Source organism: Falco cherrug, chromosome 10, assembly GCF_023634085.1.
Source record: "Falco cherrug isolate bFalChe1 chromosome 10, bFalChe1.pri, whole genome shotgun sequence".
Taxonomy (NCBI): Eukaryota; Metazoa; Chordata; class Aves; order Falconiformes; family Falconidae; genus Falco; species Falco cherrug.
This window is the reverse complement of record NC_073706.1, coordinates 27,492,050-27,514,726: the sequence shown is the minus strand read 5'-3', so window position 1 is coordinate 27,514,726 and position 22,677 is coordinate 27,492,050. Positions and strand designations below refer to the sequence as shown.

At 42.6% G+C, this 22,677-nt stretch overlaps 2 protein-coding genes across 8 annotated transcripts in view; one reads left to right on the top strand and one right to left on the bottom strand.

Annotated features, from left to right (window-relative positions):
- The first annotated feature begins 6 nt into the window (after positions 1–6).
- Positions 7–22,159, top strand: LOC102053424 (NADH-cytochrome b5 reductase 2). Its single transcript, XM_055721589.1, has 10 exons — positions 7–135; positions 213–362; positions 1,087–1,159; positions 4,627–4,733; positions 5,577–5,706; positions 7,123–7,206; positions 7,722–7,807; positions 8,657–8,756; positions 10,528–10,725; positions 21,812–22,159. The coding sequence occupies exons 1-9, from the start codon at positions 121–123 to the stop codon at positions 10,698–10,700; spliced, it is 918 nt and encodes a 305-aa protein (XP_055577564.1). The 5' UTR covers positions 7–120; the 3' UTR covers positions 10,701–10,725; positions 21,812–22,159.
- The window catches only part of PPFIBP2 (PPFIA binding protein 2), a 102,985-nt gene continuing 95,871 nt past the window's right edge, over positions 15,564–22,677 (bottom strand). For all 7 annotated transcript variants that reach the window (XM_027810364.2, XM_027810366.2, XM_027810367.2 and 4 more), the window contains 9 exons: positions 21,803–21,941; positions 21,040–21,168; positions 20,318–20,468; positions 20,027–20,138; positions 19,482–19,570; positions 18,487–18,609; positions 17,704–17,829; positions 16,713–16,901; positions 15,564–16,322 (listed from right to left, as the gene is read on the bottom strand). In XM_027810364.2, the coding sequence (XP_027666165.1) occupies positions 16,134–16,322; positions 16,713–16,901; positions 17,704–17,829; positions 18,487–18,609; positions 19,482–19,570; positions 20,027–20,138; positions 20,318–20,468; positions 21,040–21,168; positions 21,803–21,941 (1,247 nt within the window). In that variant the 3' untranslated portion in view covers positions 15,564–16,133. The remainder of the gene's footprint in view (positions 16,323–16,712; positions 16,902–17,703; positions 17,830–18,486; positions 18,610–19,481; positions 19,571–20,026; positions 20,139–20,317; positions 20,469–21,039; positions 21,169–21,802; positions 21,942–22,677) is intronic.

Below are 22,677 nucleotides of genomic sequence, written 5' to 3'. Positions count from 1 at the left end.
CCCGGCCCTGCCTCCGCCCGGCCCTGCCTCCGCCCGGCCCTGCCTCCGCGCGTGCCCGTGGCGGGAAGGGGCCCAGAGGCGGGAGCCGGTCGCCGCCGCGCTGAGGGGAGCGGGGCCGCCATGGAGCCGCTGGCGGTGAGGGGCAGCCCCGCGGGGGGCCGGGCGCCCGTGAGGCGGGCTGCGCCCCTGACCGCCTGCCCTTCTCCTCACAGGGTGCCCCCGTGGCCGTCGCCGTGCTCGTGGTCGCTGCCTCGGCGCTGCTGATGCTGCTGCTGCTCAGAGGGACGGGGCGGAGGGCGAGCGGCATCGTCACCCTGCGGGACCCGCTCGCCAAGTACCCGCTGCGGCTGCTGGACAAGGAGGTGACCGAGCGTGCGGGGCGGCCTCCCGCGCCTGAGCCTCCCCCCCGCCTGCCGGCCCCTTCGCTGCCCCGGGGCCGGGGCTGAGGGGGCCGCCGGGCCGTCGGCCGGGGCTGAGGGGCAGTTGGCTACGGGCTGCCCCAGGATTGGTGGCCGGAGCGGTGCACAGAGCTGGTGTGGGGCAGCTGTGACTCCCGAGCCACGCTGCAGTATTTCCTTAGGGTAGAGTGGGATTCGTAAAAGTATTTCTACTGACTCCATGGTGTTACAGTTCTTTCAAGAGGAAGGTAGACTTGTTTCTTTGTGTAAGTCTTAGTTGAGAGCTGTGTTTCTCCCTTGATTTCTCCCCAGTGTGCATCTGCGAGAGGTAAGGCCAACAGCCCATGCTTCTGCGTGTCGTGTCTTGCCTGATCTTTGGCCCCAAATTATGAAATGTGCTTACTGGCCTTGGGCAATAGAGGGTTTTGAGATTTTCTTTATATAAAGGTACTGCAGGGATTGCACAGACAGGCAGGCATCACTTCTTGCAGAATTAAGGAAGAAAAGACAGCTTCTAAAACTTCTGATCTATGTAAACTTCATTTTTCAAAGCCATTTCTGCTTCCCTACCTAGCATTTGGCTTGCGTGCTAACAAAGAATAGGCTTACTAAAGCATATTGTGTTGAGTAGAGTTTGAAATTCAAAGCAGTGGTGATGTTGACCTCATTCTGATTTTGTTTCTTTTAGGAAATCAGTCACGATACTAAGAAATTCCGATTTGGGCTGCCTTCACCAGATCATGTATTAGGGTTACCTGTAGGTAAGTACTGAAAACGCTTCATTACGTATGTTTCTGGTTTTACGAGTTATAGCTGTACTCCTAGTTTTTGGACTTCTGACTGTTGGGGAATTCAGTGCCCAGCAAAACAAGGAGTTAAAAGCTGCATCTGAATGCTGCTGTGTTGAGAGAAGTGTCAGATTTCCCAAAGGGTTGTATTTCTGATCTTTTGGGCGTACTTTGTTCTGCTTGTGTTAAATTGTGTGGTGTAGTTTAGAATAAGAACAGTGAGACTGAACTGAGTCTGATGGAATTGATCACAAGTCAGCATATAAGCAAGAATGGTATTTGTCAAAGCTTTTTTGTATTTCTTACTTGCATTCTACTTCCATCTGGTGCCCTCAGTTTATTGCCAACTGCCCTTATGATTTTGGTTAATACAGTCACACTCGTAAATAAGAGAAGAACTTTTCTGCTTGGGAAGCTTGTAACTATCCTGTGCAGAACAAAGGGGAAAAATACAACTGTATATAGAAGATGCTGAAGTGTTCAGAGGCTTTTCAGTGTGTGTACTTACCTTTGATACAGAATCATAGAATCATTTAGGTTGGAAAAAACCTTTAAGATCATCAGGTCCAACTGTTAACCCAGGAGGGCCAAGTCCTTCACTAAACCCTGTCCCTAAGCACTGCATCTATGTGGTTTTTTGGGCATTTCCAGGGATGGTGATTCTGCTACCTCCCTGGGCAGCCTGTTCCAATGCTTGACCACCATTTCAGTGAAGTAATTTTTTGTAGTATCCAACCTGAACCTTCTCTGGCATAACTTGAGGCTGTTTCCTCTTGTCTTGTCACGTGTTACCTAGGAGAAGAGTCCTATCCCCACCTGTCTACAACCTCCTTTCAGGTAGTTGTAGAGAGCAATAAGGTCTCCCCTGAGCTTCCTCTTGTCCAGACTAAACAACTCCAGTTCCCTCAGCTGCTCCTCATAGGACTTGTTCTCTAGACCCTTCACCAGCTTCGTTGCCCTTCTCTGGACACGCTCCAGCACCTCAGTATCCCCCCCTGAAGTGAGGGGCCCAAAACTGAACACATGATTCGAGGTGCGGCTTCACCAGTGTCAAGTACAGGGGACGATCACTTCCCCAGCCCTGCTGGCCACGCTGTTTCGTATACAAGCCAGGATGCTGTTGGCCTTCTTGGCCGCCTGGGCACACTGCTGGCTCATGTTCAGCCAGCTGCCACCCAGCACTTCCAGGTCCTTTTCTGCCAGGCAGCTTTCCAGCCACTCTGCCCCAAGCTTGTAGCACTGCGTGGGGTTGTTGTGACCCAAGTGCAGGACCCAGCACTGAGCCTTGTTGAAACACACAATTGGCCTCAGCCCATCAGTCCAGCCTGCCCAGATCCCTCTGCAGAGCCTTCCTGCCCTCAGGCATATCAACACTCTTGCTCAACTGGGTGTCATCTGCAAACTTACTGAGGGTGTACTCGATCCCCTCGTCCAGATCATCTGTAAAGGTACCAAACTGAACTGGCCCCAGCACTGGTCCCTGGGGAACACCACTTGTGACCAGTCACCCGCTGGATGTAATTCCACCCACCACTGCACCACCAGCCAGCCAGCTTTTAACCCAGCGTAGAGTACACCTGTCCCAGCCATGAGCAGCCAGTTTCTCCAGGAGAATTCTGTCGAGACTGTGTCAAAGGCTTTGCTGAGGTCCAGGTGGACAACACCCACAGCCTTTCCCTCATCCACTAGGTGGGTCGTCTTGTTGTAGACCCAGATCAGGTTCATCAAGCAGGACCTGCCTTTCCCAAACCTTTGCTGGCTGGGCCTGATTGCCTGGTTGCCCTGCACATGCCATGTGATGTTGGTCAGGATGTTCTGCTCCATAACCTTCCCTGGCACCGAGGTCAGGCTGACAGGCCTGTAGTTCCCTGGATCTTCCTTCCTGCCCTTCTTGTAGATGGGTGTCACTTTGGCCAACCTCCCGTCTTCTGGGACCTCCCTGGTTAGCCAGGACTGTTGATAATTATGGAGAGTGGTTTGATGAGCTCCTCCGCCAGCTCCCTCAGTGCCCTCTGGTGGATCCCATCCAGCCCCATAGACTTGTGCGTCTCTTAAGTGGAGCACCAGGTCACTGACCGTTTTCTCCTGGGCTGTGGGGACTTTGTTCTGCTCCTTGTCCCTGTCTTCCAGCTCAGAGGGCAGAGTACACAGATGGTAACTGGTCTTGCTTTTAAAGACTGAGGGAAAGAAGACGTGTACATGCATACACATACAACTTTGCCTTGCTTTCTGTAGCATGAAGTTCATTTCAGACTGGTATTGGCATAGTCTTGTTTTCCTTACCCTGCAAAACCGATGGCATTGAACTTTGGACCTTGAATTAACAGTGATCTATGCATGAAATGTCTCCCTTTCTGATCTGCAGCTGTGGCAGATATAGCCCCGTTTGTTCTGTGCTGTGTTTTGCAGTTTCTCCTGCTTTATGGCAAGTGTCAGGGTCTTCCCTGTTCCATGCTGTGAGCACATCCTTCCTGTGTGCTGCCTGTCAAGGGCAGCAGTCTCTCTCCAGGTTCTCTTCTGGCTTTTATGGGAAAGTGAAATTGAACTGTCTACATTAACTAGACAAATGATAAACAAATTGAGACATGCCCTGCAGTGCTTGTGTTTATGCAGCTTTATTCTTAAGAATTTAGGAATAAAATCCTGAAACTGTATGGGGCAGATTACTTCTTGGGAGATTTCTGCCTGCTGCTTTTTACAAAGATCATTTTGCTAAAAATAAAAGTGTTTTCTGCCAGCTCTCTTCCTGCTTTTTGTTTTTCCATACAACTCTGTAGAGTAGCGCTGTCTGGCTGAGGAGATTGCTCTTGGCAAGGAGTTTCAGTTCTTTTAATCAGGAAGAAACGGGTGCCTGTTAAGAGTCTGCCTGTTGGAGCATCAGGTTGGGCAAAGAGTTCTTTCTGGACAGCAGTGTCCAATGCTGTGGAAGCTGCAGCATTGCGGAGGCAGGAGTTGTGGAGAAGGAACATGGCCCAAGTCTTTGTTCTTGATGTTGTGTGCAGAATCTCTGGGAAGTTTGCTCTGAGAGACTGCTGCTGTTACACTGTGGTGCTGGTTTTTTTGCCTGTGTGAACTGGTGTATTTTTATTTCAACTTCATTAATGAATAAGTATGAGAACAGCAGAACCCAAAATACCGAGAGCACTTAAGGAAGGAGCAACAAACTTTTTATATCACTCTTTTACTATAAATTTCCTACTTTCCTCATGTCTTACCCTTGGTTCTGTAACATACCAGCTCTTCTCAGTTATCCTGTGCTTCAGAAACTCTTGCTGAAGAAAGAAGAGAGACTGCATGTTTCGTACAGGATTTATATGGTAAAGATTTTCTCAATTATTGCTTGTGTTCAATGGGTTCAGGTAACAATACCTGCTTTTTTCTCTTGTCTTGTCCTCTAGGGATGAAAAAATAAATAATCAGATAATAACTTTTTCTCCTAGGCCAACATGTTTATCTTTCTGCAAAAATCGATGGTAATCTGGTGATTCGAGCCTATACCCCCGTTTCCAGTGATGAGACAAAAGGTTATGTTGATTTAATTATAAAGGTAAGTTTTTGTTTCCTTTAATATAGGTAAGTTGCTAACTGGAAGGAAGGTAAGTAATTCATTTTAGTGAAATATAGAGTGTATTTTGATTGAACTTCTTTCAAAGAGGATGACTGCATGGCCAACAACTCATTTCACATTATCCTTGAATAGTAAGTTGTATCCTGTGTATCTGTGCTAAGTCACCGAGAGATAGGGGGATAGATGGAGAAGGAGATCACTTCCTTGGCAGTACTGCAGGAACTTCTCTGGTATCTTTTGTTTGGTGAGGCATGAATAGCGATCACCCTCAAGATGCTCATGCCTGCTACTAATGCTTGCTGCTAATAGCTGTAAGTAGAAAACAAGTCAAAAAGAACAGCCATTTTTGGTGATGCTGCAGATATTGCAGATATATCTCTCTAAGTGTCAGAAATTGTTGCTAATGTGTTTATGTGCTTTGAAAGATGAAAGAGCTATGATGTGGCTAAAGTCTCTGGGAAGGCCTTAAAAAGAAGACATGCAGCAATGTTGTTTCCAGGAGCAATTACAAAAACAGGGTGACATAAGGTTCTTGCTGGAGTGATAGTGAAATGAGGGCACCAGTACATAATCTGCCTGCCACCTACTCCTATCAGCCTGGCTGTTTGCAGAGCGCGTAGGAACACGCGCATGACAGCATTGTACTTATTTTGGCTGCTTCCTGTTGCAAGGCTCAACAGATAACTGAGAGTAATGAATTGTCTGAATTTCTTTCTCAGATCCTGTATTTCAACGTAGCAATACGATGCTGTGTTTTGCTGTTTGTTATATTATTTGCAGAAAAGCTAGCGGCTGATATCGTACAAATGACTGCTTTTTCAGGTGTACCACAAAAATGTGAATCCCAAGTTTCCAGAAGGTGGAAAGATGTCCCAGTACCTAGACGATATGAAGATTGGAGATATTATTGATTTCAGAGGGCCAAATGGGCTCCTTGTCTATAAGGGAGCAGGTACGCGACATGAAGGTGGGAGAGCAAAAAGGAGGAATTTGTATTGGTAATTTTCAGAGGTGTTTTACGAAACTTGACAACTTTGTACAGAATCTTTTTTTCAAAAGTGGAGAAGAGAAAATCCACCTTTCCTGGTCCTGACCAAGAGCCCATCATGGTTGATATGGTGGGAATGAGTACTTTGTGTGAGGAATAGTTGGTTATTGTCTCACTCTTGGGACCATATAATTAAATCTGAAAAAATCATTATTGCATTACATTACTGAGAAGGCTGCAGTGGAAATAATATCTCAGCTGTATATATCTGGATGGTGGTGTTCCAGATGGTTCTTAAACAAGGGAGGTTGTGGCCTAAAATGCCCTCTGAGAATCTCAGCCTTGTTGCTAAACAACCTGCTGACTGAGAGCCAGCTCCATTTCGTGATTAAACCAGGTCTGAGTTGACTAGGAGAAGTAAGTTCAGAGAAGTAATCCTCTTTCAAGATTCAAGTGAAAGATCCTGCACTGATCTTGACTGAGAGGGACTGTGCTCTTGCTTCAGGGGCATAAGTGCTCAGCGCTTCTCTGGATCATGACCTTTTACGATGAGTAATATACTGATGATTCTGTTATATCTCAGAGAAAACTAGTGATGCGTGTTTTACAAACCTTCCTTTCTGCTCTGCTTTGGCTGCTATCAAAAGCAGTAGCTAGGAGAGACTGGACTATGTCAGGTGCTTTTCATGGACTTGTCGTTTGGCTTGATCCTTGGAGATTAATTCAATTACAGACAGTCTGGTTTGGTGATAGTTCTGAAGTGCTGGTATACCCAGGTGTAGAGCAGCAATTAGCAAGGTCTTCTCGTCACATGATACTAGAAGGTGGTCACCTAGCTGACTGCAGGTGTCATGGGGATCTCATTAACAGGAAATTAATTACAGTAGTAAAGTACTTGATACAGTATGCAAGGTTCCAACTGTCCGGATTCTGAGCTTTGCAGGGGCTCTTGCTTGATGCTGGTTTAATTACAACTCCACTGAATGTGGACACGCAAATGACTAGATCCATGGTGCAAGTGGGGATGATGAGGATGGCCTAAGAAACTGATTTCTCTGTAGTAGGGGCTGGGGTTATTTTTAGGTACCACTAACGTCCATGGTTGCCAAGTTGTGTTCTAGGCAGTGATGTGGGAACCATTGAGTTTATTATAAATGACGCTGGGTAGTGGAGTAAATCAGTTGTTCAAAGCAAGGATTGGAGTTTACAGAGACAGAGAGGTTTCTACTCTTTGTGCTTAATGCTGTGGTGAGTCTATCTAGCATTTCCAGAAGACTTGTCCTAATGAATTGGTAGGTGATAGTAATTTATTCCCATGGAATTTGTATCCATGTTTGTTTGAGAGTTAATGTACCTATCGCTTTTGAATATCTCTTCTAGGTACTTTTCTTATCAAGCCTCATAAGAAGTCTGAAGCAGAGAAGAAGGTTGCAAAGCATCTTGGGATGATAGCTGGAGGAACAGGTAAAACTAGTCTCATCATATGGAATGTCTAAGGAATGAGGACATCTTTATGGATGCATGTGAAGAGTATCAAGCACTTAACACATGTATTTCTTTTCATGAGTGTTTGGCAACATGGAGGCTTTCCAGTGGCTTGAGCTCAGTCTGGGGAGCTAGCAACTTCAGAGGTTTAATCCTGATATACCGTGTGACCTCAGAGAAGTCACTTCGTCTCTCTGAGCTTCAGTCTCAATGACAAAAAATATTTTAGGATAATGTCATGGTGGTGGAATTGCTGTATGTGATAGAGAATGATGAAGAGAAAAGACCCAGATACAAGTATTACTGTTTTGTTTTGAAACAATTTGTTATAATGGAACCCCCCAACCTCTGCATTTGGCATGGATTAGAAATTCAGAGGTATGTAGCCTTGTTCAAACTAAGCTCCCACTGAGACTGAAGGAAGGCAGCATGAATATTGAAACTGCAGCCACAGAAAGAAGGAACTGGTTTTTAACCACTTTGTTTTTTAACAGGAATAACTCCTATGTTGCAGCTGATTCGTCGTATCACAAATGATCCTAAGGACTCCACAAAATGTTACCTTCTTTTTGCTAATCAGGTGAGTATATGAGTATACGGACTCATCTGTTTGTCCTTCTTTAACGGCCTACTTGTTTTACTGGTCACTGAGCTTTTTAAACTGATGGGGCATCAACCCCTGGATAAAATACTGCTGTGAAATGTCCATACTCTTCCAGTGTCCTTGTGTTTGTATTTTCACCCAACCATTTATAAGAAAATATTTTCTGAGATAGTACATTTAAAAATGATCGGTATCGGGAGGGGCAAGAAATGGTTATGATATAAGTTGTTACTATATTGTCTTGGTTAAAATGATTTAAGAAGGAGAAATTGAATAAAAAAATAATCCATAAGGCCCTTTATAAATATTTGCATGGTGGTGTCATAGTTCCCATAATCTCTTATTTGTTTTGAAGATGGCTCCTCATAGTTCCACTTGTACTCCCCACTTCCTGCATTAGGGAATAAATAACGTGAACAGATCCTGACCCCTCTACTCATTTTACTTTTTCATTGATTTCAAGGAAACAGGATTTTGTTCTGTTAATCTGTTTCTAAAGTTAACCTTCACCAAGCTGGTACAGGGCTTTATTTGCCAGGGTCAGAGACAAATCCAGCTAATTGTGAGTCTAGCCTGGATGAAAAAGTTGTCCAAATTGCCATCTTTAAGACAGTGTTTACATGGCTATTAAGTCTTATAGTTTGTTGTTCTTAATCTGAATTTACAGAAGCCTGTAATGATAATAGTTATCATGTAAGGGGAAAAAACGCTCAGACTTTCTTGGTTTGAATGAGTTGTTGAATTTATCTTACTGAATGCCAGATGAGCTCACATTAGAAGGGATCTTGAGATGGTTTGGAGCTAAACAGCAGTCTCATTTTGCAGACAGAAAAAGATATATTACTGAGAGATGAGCTCGAAGACATTGCGAAGAGGCATCCTGATCAGTTTGTGCTTTGGTATACACTGGACAGACCTCCACAAGGTAGGCTGCTTGTACACACTGGAAATGCCTTTGCTCGTCGCTGCACTCTAGTTCAACGGGCCATTAATATAACATCAAACCACCTTGTCTTAAACAACAAAGATGTCCCCCAGCCCCTCAGAAACAAGCCTTGCCACACCACCTGTTTTGAAAAGTGTTCTAAACCCGGTGGGCCTTAGAAAGTGTGAACTAACTCCTGTTGGGTCAGACATGTTCCTCAGTGGCTCTTTTGACATATTTCAGGATGTATGGGTTTGGGGACTTGTCAGCAAAAGTTACAGCTCTGGTTTCGGCTATCTCCCAGATCAGCTTATGTTAGCATTTTGTTGGCATTAAATTGCTTAATACCTGTGAATAGTACAGGCACATTTTTGTTTTGCAGCAGGTCTGGCTTAGATTCTGGTAAAATAGAGCTGCCATGCGTAGATTTAGGCACTAACTGTAGCCTGGTGTAGGGCTGAATGAGAAATGGAGGGAGAGGTTGAACGCTACTCATTCTCCTGTGAAACGTGGGAATTCATGTTTGCTGATGTTGTAAGTGATCTGTGCTTTTATTTAACAGACACGAGAGCCAGACTGAGTCAGGTCAAAGTTCTGTACCTGTTGTCAGCAATAGCCCTGAGTAGATGGACAGAGAAGAGTAACCAGCAGGCCTTGGTGCTCTTCCAGTCTTTAATCTTTGTTAGTTCTGAGCCAAATGTGTCTCTACAGTTGTAGTAATTCTCTGCGGACTGTTCTTGTAAGATCTTGGTGCGTCTCCTCGGGAGCCCACATGAGCGTTTTGGCAGTCTGTTAGTGGGTAGCACTTCTGTGTGAGGAATGACTTCTGGTTTGCATTTGCCGCTTAATTCTTGTGCTGGAAGAGAGTGTAAATAGGTGCCTACTGACTGTCTTGACGTTGTGAATTTTACAGACATCTGTCCATCACCCTGCTGCCCCATCTTCTCTGTACTGAGGTTGCTGGGCTCCCCCACGCAGCAGTGATTACACACCTTTGCTCGTCCCTGTTCTCTTAGCCTTTTCCACTCTGCTGTGTGTGTCCCTTTTTGAGCTGAGCAGATCAGAACTGAACAGCAGTAGCCAAGAGGCAGGCAGGCTGGGGGTCTACTTTGACATGGTGTTCCCTTTGTTCCCTTTCCCCTTCCTGATACGTCCTAACGTTTCACAGGCCTTTTGACTGCTGCCGTTTGCATAACCCCAGTGTCTTGCTTCTGATAAATGAGCTTAAAGCACATGTTTTCATAAGTGAAGGCAGGATTACTTTTCCTGTTTGGCTCACTTTAAATGGCAGATGCATTCAATAATATTACCGCTTGAAATCGTTTAGCCTTTCTTTCTTTTTTTTTTTTTCCTCTTATCACTTAACCTATACAGCAGAACTTCTGTTGTCATCAAACTTTTGTCACCTCACCACTCAGGTTTTTTTCCCAGACTTTTTTTTTTATTATGTTGGATGGCACTCAGTACCTCTCCCTGCACAACTGTCCCTGGGTGACCTCTCTTCACTGGAAAAGCTGATTTACTCTTCCTGTTTATTCTGTCCTGCTGTCTCCTTTCTTTTAAATCTGTCATTTACGCACAGACTTTCATCTCTTCTCAACCAGATCCTTGTTGTGCCTGTGGAAGGGGACCACTAGGTTTGAGCTCAGAGATTTAACCCTCTCTTGGCTTGCAGTGACGGTGGCTAACTTTGCGAGTGCAACATACGCAATCTGAAAAGGCTTCAGACTCTACAGAGATTTGAATTAATATTTTAATTTCTTTGTTTCAGATTGGAAGTACAGTTCTGGCTTCATCACTGCAGACATGATTAAAAACCACCTCCCTTCCCCGGGCAGCGAGACACTCATTCTCATGTGTGGGCCACCACCTATGATTCAGTTTGCATGTCAGCCCAACCTGGACACACTCGGCTATCCCAAGAGCAGTACTTTTTCTTACTGATGCTGATGTCATCTGATACCCTTTTGTAAGTACTGCATATTTTCCTACAGGAACAGATGGTGTGTAACTGTGCAGTATTTCTTTTTATTGTGTCCGTGTGTCTTTTTTAACTGCTTGGTGTTATTTCTGCGGTTCATAACATCAGAATTACCTTTGTGTGTGTTAATACTAGGAAGCTGAGAGATTGTCGTGAGTTGTGTGGCAGTAACCTAGTCTGACCTCTTAGTATCAAATGTTAATTCTGAGGAAAAAAAGTTAAGTGTAATTGGAGAAGCAGGATAGAGATAAAATCAGTTTTTTGTTAACGTTAGTATAGAATTTGGGAGAGGGTATAAAACTGCAGTAGGATTATTTGACTGTGCTCTGTAAGTAATTAATTTAGTGAGTCCTGGGGAACAAGGGTACAAGCAACAGTCTTTTCTTTTTTTTTTGCTTGCCTTTTTTTTTTTTTTTTTTTCCTAAATGCTGTTTTACAGCTATTTACCAGGGATTAAGTGAGCAGTCACAGTATGCTACTGAAGAAGTGAACAGGATTTGGGCAACACACAAATTGCTTGCAAGTGTAACAGAAATTCTCATCAGTGACAGCTTTACCTAAACAATCACTGCCAACTATACATGCAAGTTCTGGGCTGTATATACAGATGTAACTATCCAGTGATGTTACATCATTTGAATGGTGCTTGCTCTCTTGGCAGTTCCAGAAATTTCCTTTGCTTATGAGAGAGAGAACTTCTTTCTTCCTGTAGTTGATCTTATACTCAGCTAATGCCTCATCTTAAGTGTTTTTACCACATAGCATTTAATTCTTAGTCTTCAGTGCCTGAAGTACTGCATTTCCAGGAATTAGTTTATACTACATTTGTCTTTGGGTCTGACAAATCCTTGAGCCCTTGTTTCTTCAGGTGCTAATGAATATGTTTGCTAAATATTTTCATTCATCTAAAGCAAAACAAAAGGAATCTGCTAGTTAGAAATCATCGTAGGGGTTTTGTATTTCATTATTTACATTTGTAGTATTAATGCAAAGACAGACACAGGGGTTCAGGCTGTGATTCTGTCCTTAATGAGATACCAGCCACATGTATTTGTGTTAGACACATTCCACAGTGAGCAAGAGATGGAGGAACATTCAGAATTTATTCATAACAGTCAAAAAAATAACCATTTATGCCACTTTTATGCTAATTAGGATTTCTTATTGGATATATATATATATTAAAATAAATCAATAATTTTGAGGACTGACTATTCACAGCTGAGTTAGCACAACACCACACCAAGTTATAAATACATCATTGAAAGAAATCTGAAAATCTGCTTTGAATATGCCAGTGATACTAAGGCTGCCACCACTGGAGCTCAGCTTATCCTGTCTGTAGAGCTGTAATAAGTCTGCTGGCTAATTAACCTGGCAAAGTATTTCAAATGCCTGTAGTATGTGATCTGGTTACTAATGTTGATTGCATTGCGAGACTGGACATGTACTTAACCCTTCATTAAGTAAATGTTTTTAGTTTTCTGATGTGTAGACTGACTTCTTGTGCCTTTAGATTTTCCATTACTGTTTCATTGCTCAGTGATTGAAAAATGTTTGTCTTGGTTTTACTGTTTTGGACAATAAAATGTGTTTAGCTTCTAAAATCTGACTGTACAGTGCACAGTCTGCTCATGGAGTAAGGAGTAGAGAGGTGACCTTCGAAAGGTGCCACGGACAGCTCTCGAAGAGCCCTTGCTGCAAACTCTAGACAGTATGGGAGATTTCCCCTTTTTCTGGGAGGGCTGTGGCTGGGAGAGACCTGCCCTCAGGCCTGGTTAGTGTGTACACTGATACCCCGCAGCCATGGAGGAGACAGTGAGGCAAAGCATCCATATACGTTCTTTACAACTGAGCAGATTTCTGGCGTTTTCCTATTTACTAAGATATCTTGCTTATACCTTATTAATACATGCGAGACACATGTCAACAGATAATTGCTGCTGTAAAGGGGACACTTTCACTGTCGGAGAGCCCCTCCAGTCAGTAGGGAGAGGCTGTATTTCCCTCTGTTCCAGTGCCGCAGTCCTGCCTAGCCCAGTAGAATAGCAACAGATCTATTTTGTCAGGTGTTTTAAAGAAACAAATACTTGTTTTATTATGGTACTTGCCTGATGCTCCTTAGTCACATTTTGCACATCACAGAGCAGTAATGTTAGTTTCCTATTGCTACATCAAGTATTCTATGAAAATCTCTCTGTAGCTGGAATGAAGAGAGAACTGAAAGTGAGCAGCAATATTGTTTACAACATCACCAGTTCTCATGCAAATGTTACAAAAGTTCCTGCTGTAATCTCCAGTCCTCAGTGCTGTTTGCAGCTGCATGTTTAATTAGGTGTCACTAGGGAAAAAAAATGGGCTTACTGGTCTTCCTGAGCGCCAGTGCTGTTTTAGACCGACCTGGTAGGGGGGTCAGAAAACTTTGTCTGAACCATTTTGACTGTTCAGAAGGCTTGTGACATCCTGATGCTTGCACGTGTGCATCTGTGCTAGCCATTTTAGACAGACTGTCTCTGGTGAGACTGTGTTCAGTGAGCAATTGCCGCTACACTCACCAGCATCCATCTGAATTTCTAGGTAGCTCTGATTAGTCGACATGGTACAATAAAGTGTTAATGATTCCTGCATTACAAGCTAATTATAAAAATAAAAAAAATACAAAAGATCTTTCATGTAACAGTACATAAACATTCCATGTAGAAGACAACTGAATAAAAGGGTAAAACACGTTGCCAGTCCCAGCTTTCTAGACTCCGGCTATGAGTACCGCTTCTCTCTCAACACCTATTTCACATCACATTATACGCAAAAAAGTGTGGAGGAGAGTTACCTGTAACACGTTGCTACGTTGCCAATATTAAATGCTATGTGTAAGTCTCCTTGGCAGAAACGAGATAAAGCTTTTCTGCACCACAGCATCGAGCTTCTCCTGGCCACCCCTCCGGACAGGCATGAGGTACTGTTAGTGTTCTTGGTCACGCTGAACCATCATCTCCAGTCTTCAAACGTAGGTGTTAAAAACCTGCTGTCATTCAGCGTTTCATCTTGGCTTAACATCGTCTGCAAAACAAGATGTGAGCGAGTAAGCACGTTCAGTCAGAGGCCTAGGGTTAAAGAAATCCGGCTGTAATGAGATCAGATTCACAACAGAGGGGGTTAGAGCCACAGAAGATTAAAAGCAGTTTCTTGAATGCAGCTTTAAATAAGCTATTATTTGCCTGAGGAGATTCTCACAGATTTTGTTTGGCACGTGACTCAACTCTGTTACATAACTTTTCATTACTCCCTTCAGTCAACTTTTTCTTTTTTTTTATTTTCTCTTTTTTTTTTTTTCCCTCGGTAATTAGCTGCTGTGGAGTCAGGAATTAGCGATTTTATTGTTTTGTTTTCCATGGAGTTTTAGCTCATGTAAATTTTTACATCTGTACCTCTTTGCTAGACTTTGCTCAGACTGAGGCGTTTGCAGTTACTTGCAAAATCTTTCAAGAGTTGTTTTCACTTAAGGGGATGAATATCTGTCACTGGGTTGAAGAGATAGCAGAGATCATGAAAACTTAAAATAGGCCTAAATGAGAGTGAATTTCTAGTGTGCTTTAAAAGCAGGAGTATTTTGGACTGTGGTTGTGCAGCCAGGCTATAAAGAGGTATTTATCAAGAACAGTGACCCACTTACTCTTAACTAGTACCAGCAATGACCAACTTTCCCTGAATTCTAGCAGAATACATTTCTGACTTTAGAACAAGAGCAAAATGGGTACATACCGTAAGATGGCTTATGCCTTGAGAAAGAGCCCCTATCTGCATTACTGTTCCTTCTGAGTGTTCCATCTGCAAAAGTATTCAGGAACTAGTTCAAATCAGACAGTATGTGCAATTCTGTTCACTCTACATGCATCTTTGGGAGGTATCTGTGTCTGGACAAACAACGTTGTGTTTAAAAGCTCTCATTACTGCTCATTAACAAAAATGCCTCCATGATTTAAGGTACGTCAAAACACATCTAATGACAGGAAGAGTGAATCCTAATTTAGAAAGATTGAGTCCATTAAACTTGAGCAGTAATTCACACAAGAAAAGAAAAGCTTAACTGATATTATCAATGAAGAGTAGTATTTTCCAGATGGTGTAACACTTATACTTCTGGTAGTCTTCTTTCACAGGCAAGAATTAACGAGTCCTTCCCGATACAGTCCCACCTATTCTTATATGGAAAGGTTACCAGTTCCAGGGTGTTGCGATCTCACTGCATGCCCACACGTTCAGAAGTCATGCTTAATTGAAAGACCATGCTCCTAGAGACAAATCCAGTAATTTTGGAATGCTTGAACAACTGCGTAGTGTAAGCACTTGGCTCAAAATTAATGCGTTCCCTCGCAACTCTTAACTGTGCAAGCAGACATCTGTACTTACTACAGTCAGAATTTGGTACTGCCCCTGCTCAGGAGCAGGACTTTACTAAGGTGTACGTTGAAAAAGGCACTAGTTAGATAATGAACACAAATGAGATGTTAGATGCAGTAAATCATGCAAATGAAAAAAATATTCACCGTTAGTCTTCTCAATTTTTTAACCATTCTCTTATCAGGCTTAAAATGTTTTTCTCTCCCTTAAGGTCACTGGAGATAGGACAGTTTAGCCTGGCTGCTTCTGTCTGGCTCTTGTGTGGGGACAGAGTTCACACAAGCCTTCAGGAGCTCCATTTTTCAGGGTTTACATCCCTTTACACGACAGCAAAGCTTCATCAAATTTGATGGTTTTTAGTCTTCATCATTTGTCTGTATGATGTCTAGACAGCTTCATTCACAAGTTCACTACCACATGAATAATTCACTTTTGTTAAGTATCTGTTTATTAATAATCTTGTTAATTACTGATGCATAGTTTTCACATACTGTCTAAGCATAACTACTGCCCACTGTACATAACGAAAGAAAAATTCAGTTGGATTCTTTGATTAATATCTGTTGAAAATATACAATCCAGTTGTATTTTGATATATAACTTGATAGCTTTGTACAAATTAGTCCAAATAGATTTATTACATTAAAAACCACCCATAAAGATAATGAAAAAAGTAGTGTGCCATACTGAGATTATGAAAGCTAGAAGTACAAAAGTCTTGTATTCACAACAACCACCACCTTAATTGTCAAAATACATCAATCTTCGTAGTGTAAAGGTGTTATATTCCTGAAAAAGGGCTTGAAGATGGATGAGTTTATGATGTTGATTAAAAAAAAAATTAACCTGACATTCTTAGTGTAGAACTCTTTCCAGTGTCCATAGCCAATACTTTCTCAGTAAGTTCATGCGGATGTAACGAGTACTTTGTTATGTGCTAGGATGTGGTTATTGGCAAGCTTGTAACGCATGGGGAGGGTGAGATGAGAATGGCATCAGCCCGTCTGGCCCACCTGATCCAGTTCCCTATCAGTCAACGGGCTCAGTCCTTTGTGTCCACCGTAGTTCTTCTGAGTACCGTTTGTAGCAGCTGGGATTGTATCCATAGGGCAAATGTAGTCTGTCGATTCATCAAATTTCTTTTTTCTTAAGTTTCCAAAATGGGAAAATCCAAGTTTCTTTGGCTAAAACAAGATGACAGTACAAGTTTTGAATAAGAAAAACAAAGTTCTCCTTTAACCGTTCAGAGTCCTCTCCTTTCTGATTTACTGCTATACTCTAGTCCTTCAGGGATGTAGATCCTGAACTAAATAAACTTGTCGTTTTCAAATTGGGAGGTACAGTTATGAAATTTGTTTAGGTAAGTGTTCTTTCTGAGAACAGAAGGAATTGCATTCTTATTTCAGAAGCTGATTTAAACACGTACAAATTAAATACTTTGGTATTTAGAATTAAGGAAGATGTAACGCTCCTTCTAGAACTGACCTCTCCCTGCCCATGTCTGTCCCTTATTTTCTTTATAAGACAGGGCAGAGGAAGTCTGAAATAATCTCCTTTCTGAAGGCAACACATACCCGAACTTTGGCGGTGGTGGTCAGAGGTGTGTATGCTGTTGACTCAGTTATTTCTCTTTTTTCTTGTTGTGCTTCTGGTCCAATTAATACATTAAAATTGGTTGTTAGGTGGCGTCGCAGTAGGGTCTTCTGAGGTGGAATATTCAGCAGCATTGCCAGTGTGTCACCGTTGAAGCGAGGTTCGAGAATCTATTAGAAAATGGCAGAATATTTATTTTTTACGTGGTTAAATATTTGCAGTAGTAAACCGTTACAGTGCTTATCAGAGGAATTTCTCATTCTTACTAAGCTGTCTACATTAGACCTTCTATAATTCACAATATGATACTCACTGGGCTTTGAACAGGAAATTACATGGAAGTAGGCACTACAATGCAGAGCATGACCCGGCGAATACATATTTATATTTATCATCAAATCTTATATTTGTTTGGATTGAACAAGTTTGTTTTCAGGATTTTCTGCTGTACTCCAAGTACAAAGTTAATCTTAGCACAGTTTTTTTCTGTTTCATGTTTGCAAAAACTCTACAGCACTATAATCACAGTATTTCAGAACTCTGGCTTTACTAAGCTGTAAATAGTTCTGAGTGTTTTGAATTTTAAAAAAAAGTCATTCCTGAGCGTGGGCGAGGCTGCTGCAAGTTCATGTCAGTTATTTACTGTGGCTCACAACTCTTTTAAAACCACTCAAACACCCAACGATGCCTTATCGATAAGAAACTCTTACAGTTTGCTTTTTTTTATGTACTGCTGTTAAACACTCATGCACAGCTCAGCTTTGATGATAAACCCCCATGTTTTAGCAGTCCCTTTTTTATTTTAGTTCCTTTTGTAAAATTAAGATTAAGAGGCTCTTTAGAAGGCCTGATCATACTGTCATATTGCAGATGTATTTATTTCCTCCTGCTTGACAAACACCAGATAAAAGATGGTTTATGTTACAGTCTGTCAGTTTGTAGTAGGTATGTAGTAGAATGCTGAATTCTTACAATCAGGCCGCCATGTACTCCGCTTCCTCGAAGGTTTGGGGCATATTCTGCCAGATCAACTGATCTGAGCCATTCCATCACTCTGTGATTGGACCACTGAACTACTTCAGAAGGCGAAACATTATTCTGTGGAACCAGAAAAGATGATGATGCTGTAAGCCTGCGTCATCACTGCATATTCACCATGTGTATCCTCAGTGCAGATAAAAACATCTTTCCTCCTCAAACAGCATTTTTTTCCCCCGGTTCTGTTACACTCAAGGCCTCTTGCAAACATTCTCTGACAAGACAGCAGGCATAGTCTAGTACACATACATTGCGTCAAGTAGTGTAACAGTAGAGATTACAGATGCCAGGTGTAAAAAAGGGGGCATTTTGAGAATAGTGTCTTTAATACTAGGCGAATAAGATATGCTGACCAGGTAAGGCAGAAACCGTACAGTCTTTTGAGCATTAAAAGTTAGAACAGGCAAAGAAAAAACATTCCAAATTATTCTCTCAGTTCAATTAACTTCTTTAAACTAAGCAAATAAATTATAAAGGGGACTGCAGGAGATTCAGCCATCAAGTGGCTCAAGCACTTAAGGACTGAGTGGATATTTATTATCAGTGAGTACAGGTTACATTCCAGAGCTGGAAAGCAGCATAACTACTGCTTCAGACGCAGTTCCCTCATAGCGGTGACTCTGTTGTATCGTTGTACACTGCTAACTTTCTAACCCCTTTGGCTGGAATCAGGTAATTAGTGCTTGTTTAAATTAATTTATTTAAGCATTCTTTTACCTCCTCAACTGGTCTCCTGCGTAGACAGTGGGGGTTAAAACCGTTGACATGCAGCACATGAATGGCACATTTAATACTCAGATGATGCAGCTGACTGGTGACTTTGAGGAAGAGAAGGTCGTTCTGTGAAGGAGAGAGCCTTCTGAGTGGCACAGAACACATACCGAACACGTACTCTCCCCAAGAAAGGAGATTTTAAGCTTGCTGTGTTCTTCTATATAAACCATGGTAACTGTGGTTTAGCTAGAAGAAGAGCTTGTATTTTAAAGAGAGGGGTTTTGTCATTGGTTGGTTTTACACTTTTTAGAAGTGTTGCACCATAGCAGTACCTGGCTAAAAAACAAAGTAGAGCTTGTAGCCTATTAAGTAAAATCCAGGCTCAGATTTAAAATTTTTGGACTGTTTCTGGTCTGGTGAAGATCCTGTTGTGGGCAGGATCACTGCAGCTAGCAACACACACAGAACCATGGGATGGCAGGGACCATGTTCCTATAACAAAGGCTCCTTAAGCAGTGTAGACAGGGCTGTACTTTTGGTAACAGCTAAAGTAGGCATTGTTTTATAGCACAGGTAACAAAACCAAATATTTATCCAAACCTGGGCAGGGAAACTGTAAGAAAACGCAGTGGCTATGTTTAGGGCATGGTTTGCTGCTGTATGAATTACTGGATTTGCTGCTTATCTTTAGTTCACTGAATATCGTTGCTAACTTGGCGTGGAGAACAAGAGAAGCTGCATGTAAAACAGGTCATGATGTGCTACACCATACTGACAGAAAGGCTTCGCAGAAGTTAGCTATAGCATATGCTGTGACTGACTTTATGTACCTTAGGAGTAGTAATCATGACTAGACAACACAGCTGAGTTACTACCGGCACTAGTTCTGTCTTGCAAAAAATCCTTTTAACTCCTCACATTCAAAGGAAAACTGTAAAATTCTTTGCTCATTCTGAAGTTAAATTTGGTTAAACTGAGGGAAAAAAAATTTAGCTTACCACAGTTAAGTACTGCAACATTCTCCCATCAACTCTGGATTCATGAAACTGGTCTTTGTACTGAGGTAAACCAATGTCGTCGAGCCATCCTGCAGGTACAAGAACAAGGGTGTACGTGAGAACAAAGCCCTGCCACCCCCTCCTGTCTGCGCTGGCGGCTTCCCAGGCGTTCAGGTAGCGCCTTCCACCTGTGCACCTTTCGAAAGGGCAGCCTCAACTCCATTCCCACCAACAGCTTTGTCCACAGTGCTTCTGTGATGTTCTGCATGCAGCACGGGACTGAGCACCCAAGTTCCACAGCATCATGTAGCTCTTGCTAGACTGCCCCACCCCCCCAGTGACAGCATTCCCCTTGGAAGGTGACAGTGTATAGCTGTATAGTTGGATGTCAAGAACGACGCAAAAATCCTCATTTTACTGTGTTGAAACTTACTGCTCTTAAAAAGATGTTTAGTAACTGCTAAAATGAACACGCATCAGGCAGCCCATCCATATGGGGGGGGAAGTGGCTTTCCAAACAATTCCAGGACAGTTCTAACACTTACGTGTCACCCAGATATGATCAAGTTGTGCAGACTTCTCATCTTGTTTTGCATTTATTGATTTAATGGCCAAAACTAATTTCTTCCGGTGCAGTGGGTGCTTTATTCCCATTTCCTGCAAAAATAACCATTAACAAATAGTTTGCTTTGCCTCTGGCTCTTTTAGTCTCATTAGATAGCTATAAAAATTGATACTATGTATTTCAGAAAGGTAGCACTGCCCCGTGTTTGAAGGGGCCTGGTTGTACAGGATCAAAATGTACAGTTGCTTGAGAGAAACAGTTAAATTATTACCTTTTCCATGTCCTGAGGTGTCGCAGTTAACAGTGTATGGCCTGAAGTCACCCACTGCCGTGCAAAAATGACATACTGACCGAGGCCAAAGTCCTCGAGCCAGTTACAGACTCTTTCTGTGCTCCACTGAGCAAACGGAGCATTGTAGTCACTGAAAAGTACAAGAAAGGTTTGAAAAATCTTAAAGGAAAGAATTACAGTCATGATCGGAAAGCTCACTGCGTGCCAGAGGCAGCGCTGCAGCGTATGCGTTAGTGTGCTGTGCTCTGTGCAGTAACGGAATCAACAGCCCTTCTCGCAGTGCGTGCTGCAATACGGGTGCCCTGTTAACACGGCTGCCCAGCTCAACCTGCAAACAGCTGGGGGGGTGAGTAAGGATTTCCCGTTTTCTGTCTGAAAAGAGGAAAATGGGAATCGCTGAATCCTCATGGCTTTGTAGCTATTCCCGCAGGAGATGGTAGGTTTTCTTGTTCTTTAACAAAGGTGAAATTTTTGACGCTGCAACAACCAGCCAGTGCTGCAGCCTGCAGCTGAGGGAGTGCGGGCAGGGGGGCTACTTGGGATACCTTTTGTACCAGAGAAATTCTTTCTAGTTGTTGTGGAATTCCTCGTATAACGAAGCACATTATACTGCGGCTAATTAAAAAGGGTATTTCACAAGAGGAGGGTTTGGCTGTTCACAAGGCATCCTATGCTGTGCAAGGTAAAGAAGGAACCGTTACCTTTTCTGGCCTTTGGTTTCCTTTGACCTGGATAACCGAGGTCCAGCTGTTGCACGGAGACCACCTCTTCGGAACTCTGCCAAACCCAGATCGTCTGCAGGGAAGTTACCTGACTGAGTTCTTCGTATTCTTTCAAGACAAGAGTGCCATGATAGTACTATTAGCTTGCAACCGAGAACATTTGTGTTGTGTGGAAACTCTAGTGACAACTAGAAGCTGTATTAACCTTCCCGTAAACTACAAACACCTAATTCGTTCAGGTGGTAGCTGAAGAAGTTCCAGGCAAATGCTGTCTAGACCCGACTCTGAGGGGGAAACGAAGCCCTGCTGCGCCGCCCCAGCCCACGCTGCCGGGCAGCCGTCCCAAAGCAGCTGAAGCGAGCACAGGGAACCTCAGTCCCCCCTGCTTTCTGTTTCTGTTGTTTCCTCGCATTTTTTTTACCTGATGCCTTCTGTAATGAACAACTTACTATCATTTACTTTTGCATAGCTAACGAAACCGTTGGCATTCTAAATTATTAGCATTAAAATGACAGCAGAGTGTCTTTACCCCTTCCAACAGCATGATGCTGTGTACACTACCATCCATTTTTCTACACCCACGTGTACCGAGAGACACTAGTACACCCACAGAGTTGGTCGCTCTCCTTTTCCTGAATTTTGCTTTATTCTCGCTACAGATAATGTAGCTTTTGCCAAGAACTGGATTAATTCTCAGGCCAAATGCTTTGATAGGGAGCTAAAAAAATAAAAACGACCTTACTTTCCCCAGATTTTCTTGATCCCTTTTGGACTCTTTCTGTTTTCTGGAGACAGTGGAGACTGCGGACCTGAATCCATTCCAGAAGAAAGAGGTGAAAGGTCGTCTGAGACTACTGTACCATCCATGTTCTCTGTTTCTCCTGAGTTAAGAAAGTAATAGAGTTACATTTTATACTAATTATTAACGAAGCTATCAACTGGGAGACTAATATTTAAATGCAGAACATAATAAAAAAGAAAAGATACATATAAAAATTGTTCTTGTATTAAAAAAAACCCCATGCTCAGAATGTGGAAAAACACAGTAGCTGTACATTTGATACAAAAAAGAAAATAATAAAACATTGGTTAAAATAGATTATTTCAGTCATTTTATTTAAATAATTAATTCCAGACAGAATAATTACTTCCTCAGACAGAAGCAGACTCTTGCCTTGCCTATTCTTAATACCGTAACCCCTCCATCAAAATCTGTGGGAATTTTTCTGTTGACTTCAGTGAAACCAGAGCGAAACCGGGAAAGTATTTTAGAAAGGAATCCTGTCACTATGCCGTACAGCAAAAGCTGTTACTTCATTTCAGTACTGCACTGAAGGAATTTAATCTGGATGGCCCGCTTGGTATTAGTATCTCATAGACAAAGGGAGGGGAAAAGGAAAGGAAAAAAGTAACCAGCAAAACTCATGGTAAAGTTGCATTTTGTTCAGATACAGTACCTAGCACTGGTGCACTGACACTCCTGATGCGATCTTCAGTCATCCCAAGAAGCAGAAAGCCAGATGAAGAAGCAAAGAAGATTTAAAACACCAGCAAAATAAAGTTACAGAAGAGCAAAGAAGCAAGCTAAGCATTTAAAGCAGAAACAAAAAAGAAAAG

Bases quoted from the DNA above. Each gene is read 5' to 3' on its own strand.
- LOC102053424 (XM_055721589.1), top strand. The intron at 4,734-5,576 runs GTAAGTTTTTGT...CTGCTTTTTCAG, and splicing joins ATGTTGATTTAATTATAAAG to GTGTACCACAAAAATGTGAA. The intron at 8,757-10,527 runs GTAGGCTGCTTG...TCTTTGTTTCAG, and splicing joins ACTGGACAGACCTCCACAAG to ATTGGAAGTACAGTTCTGGC.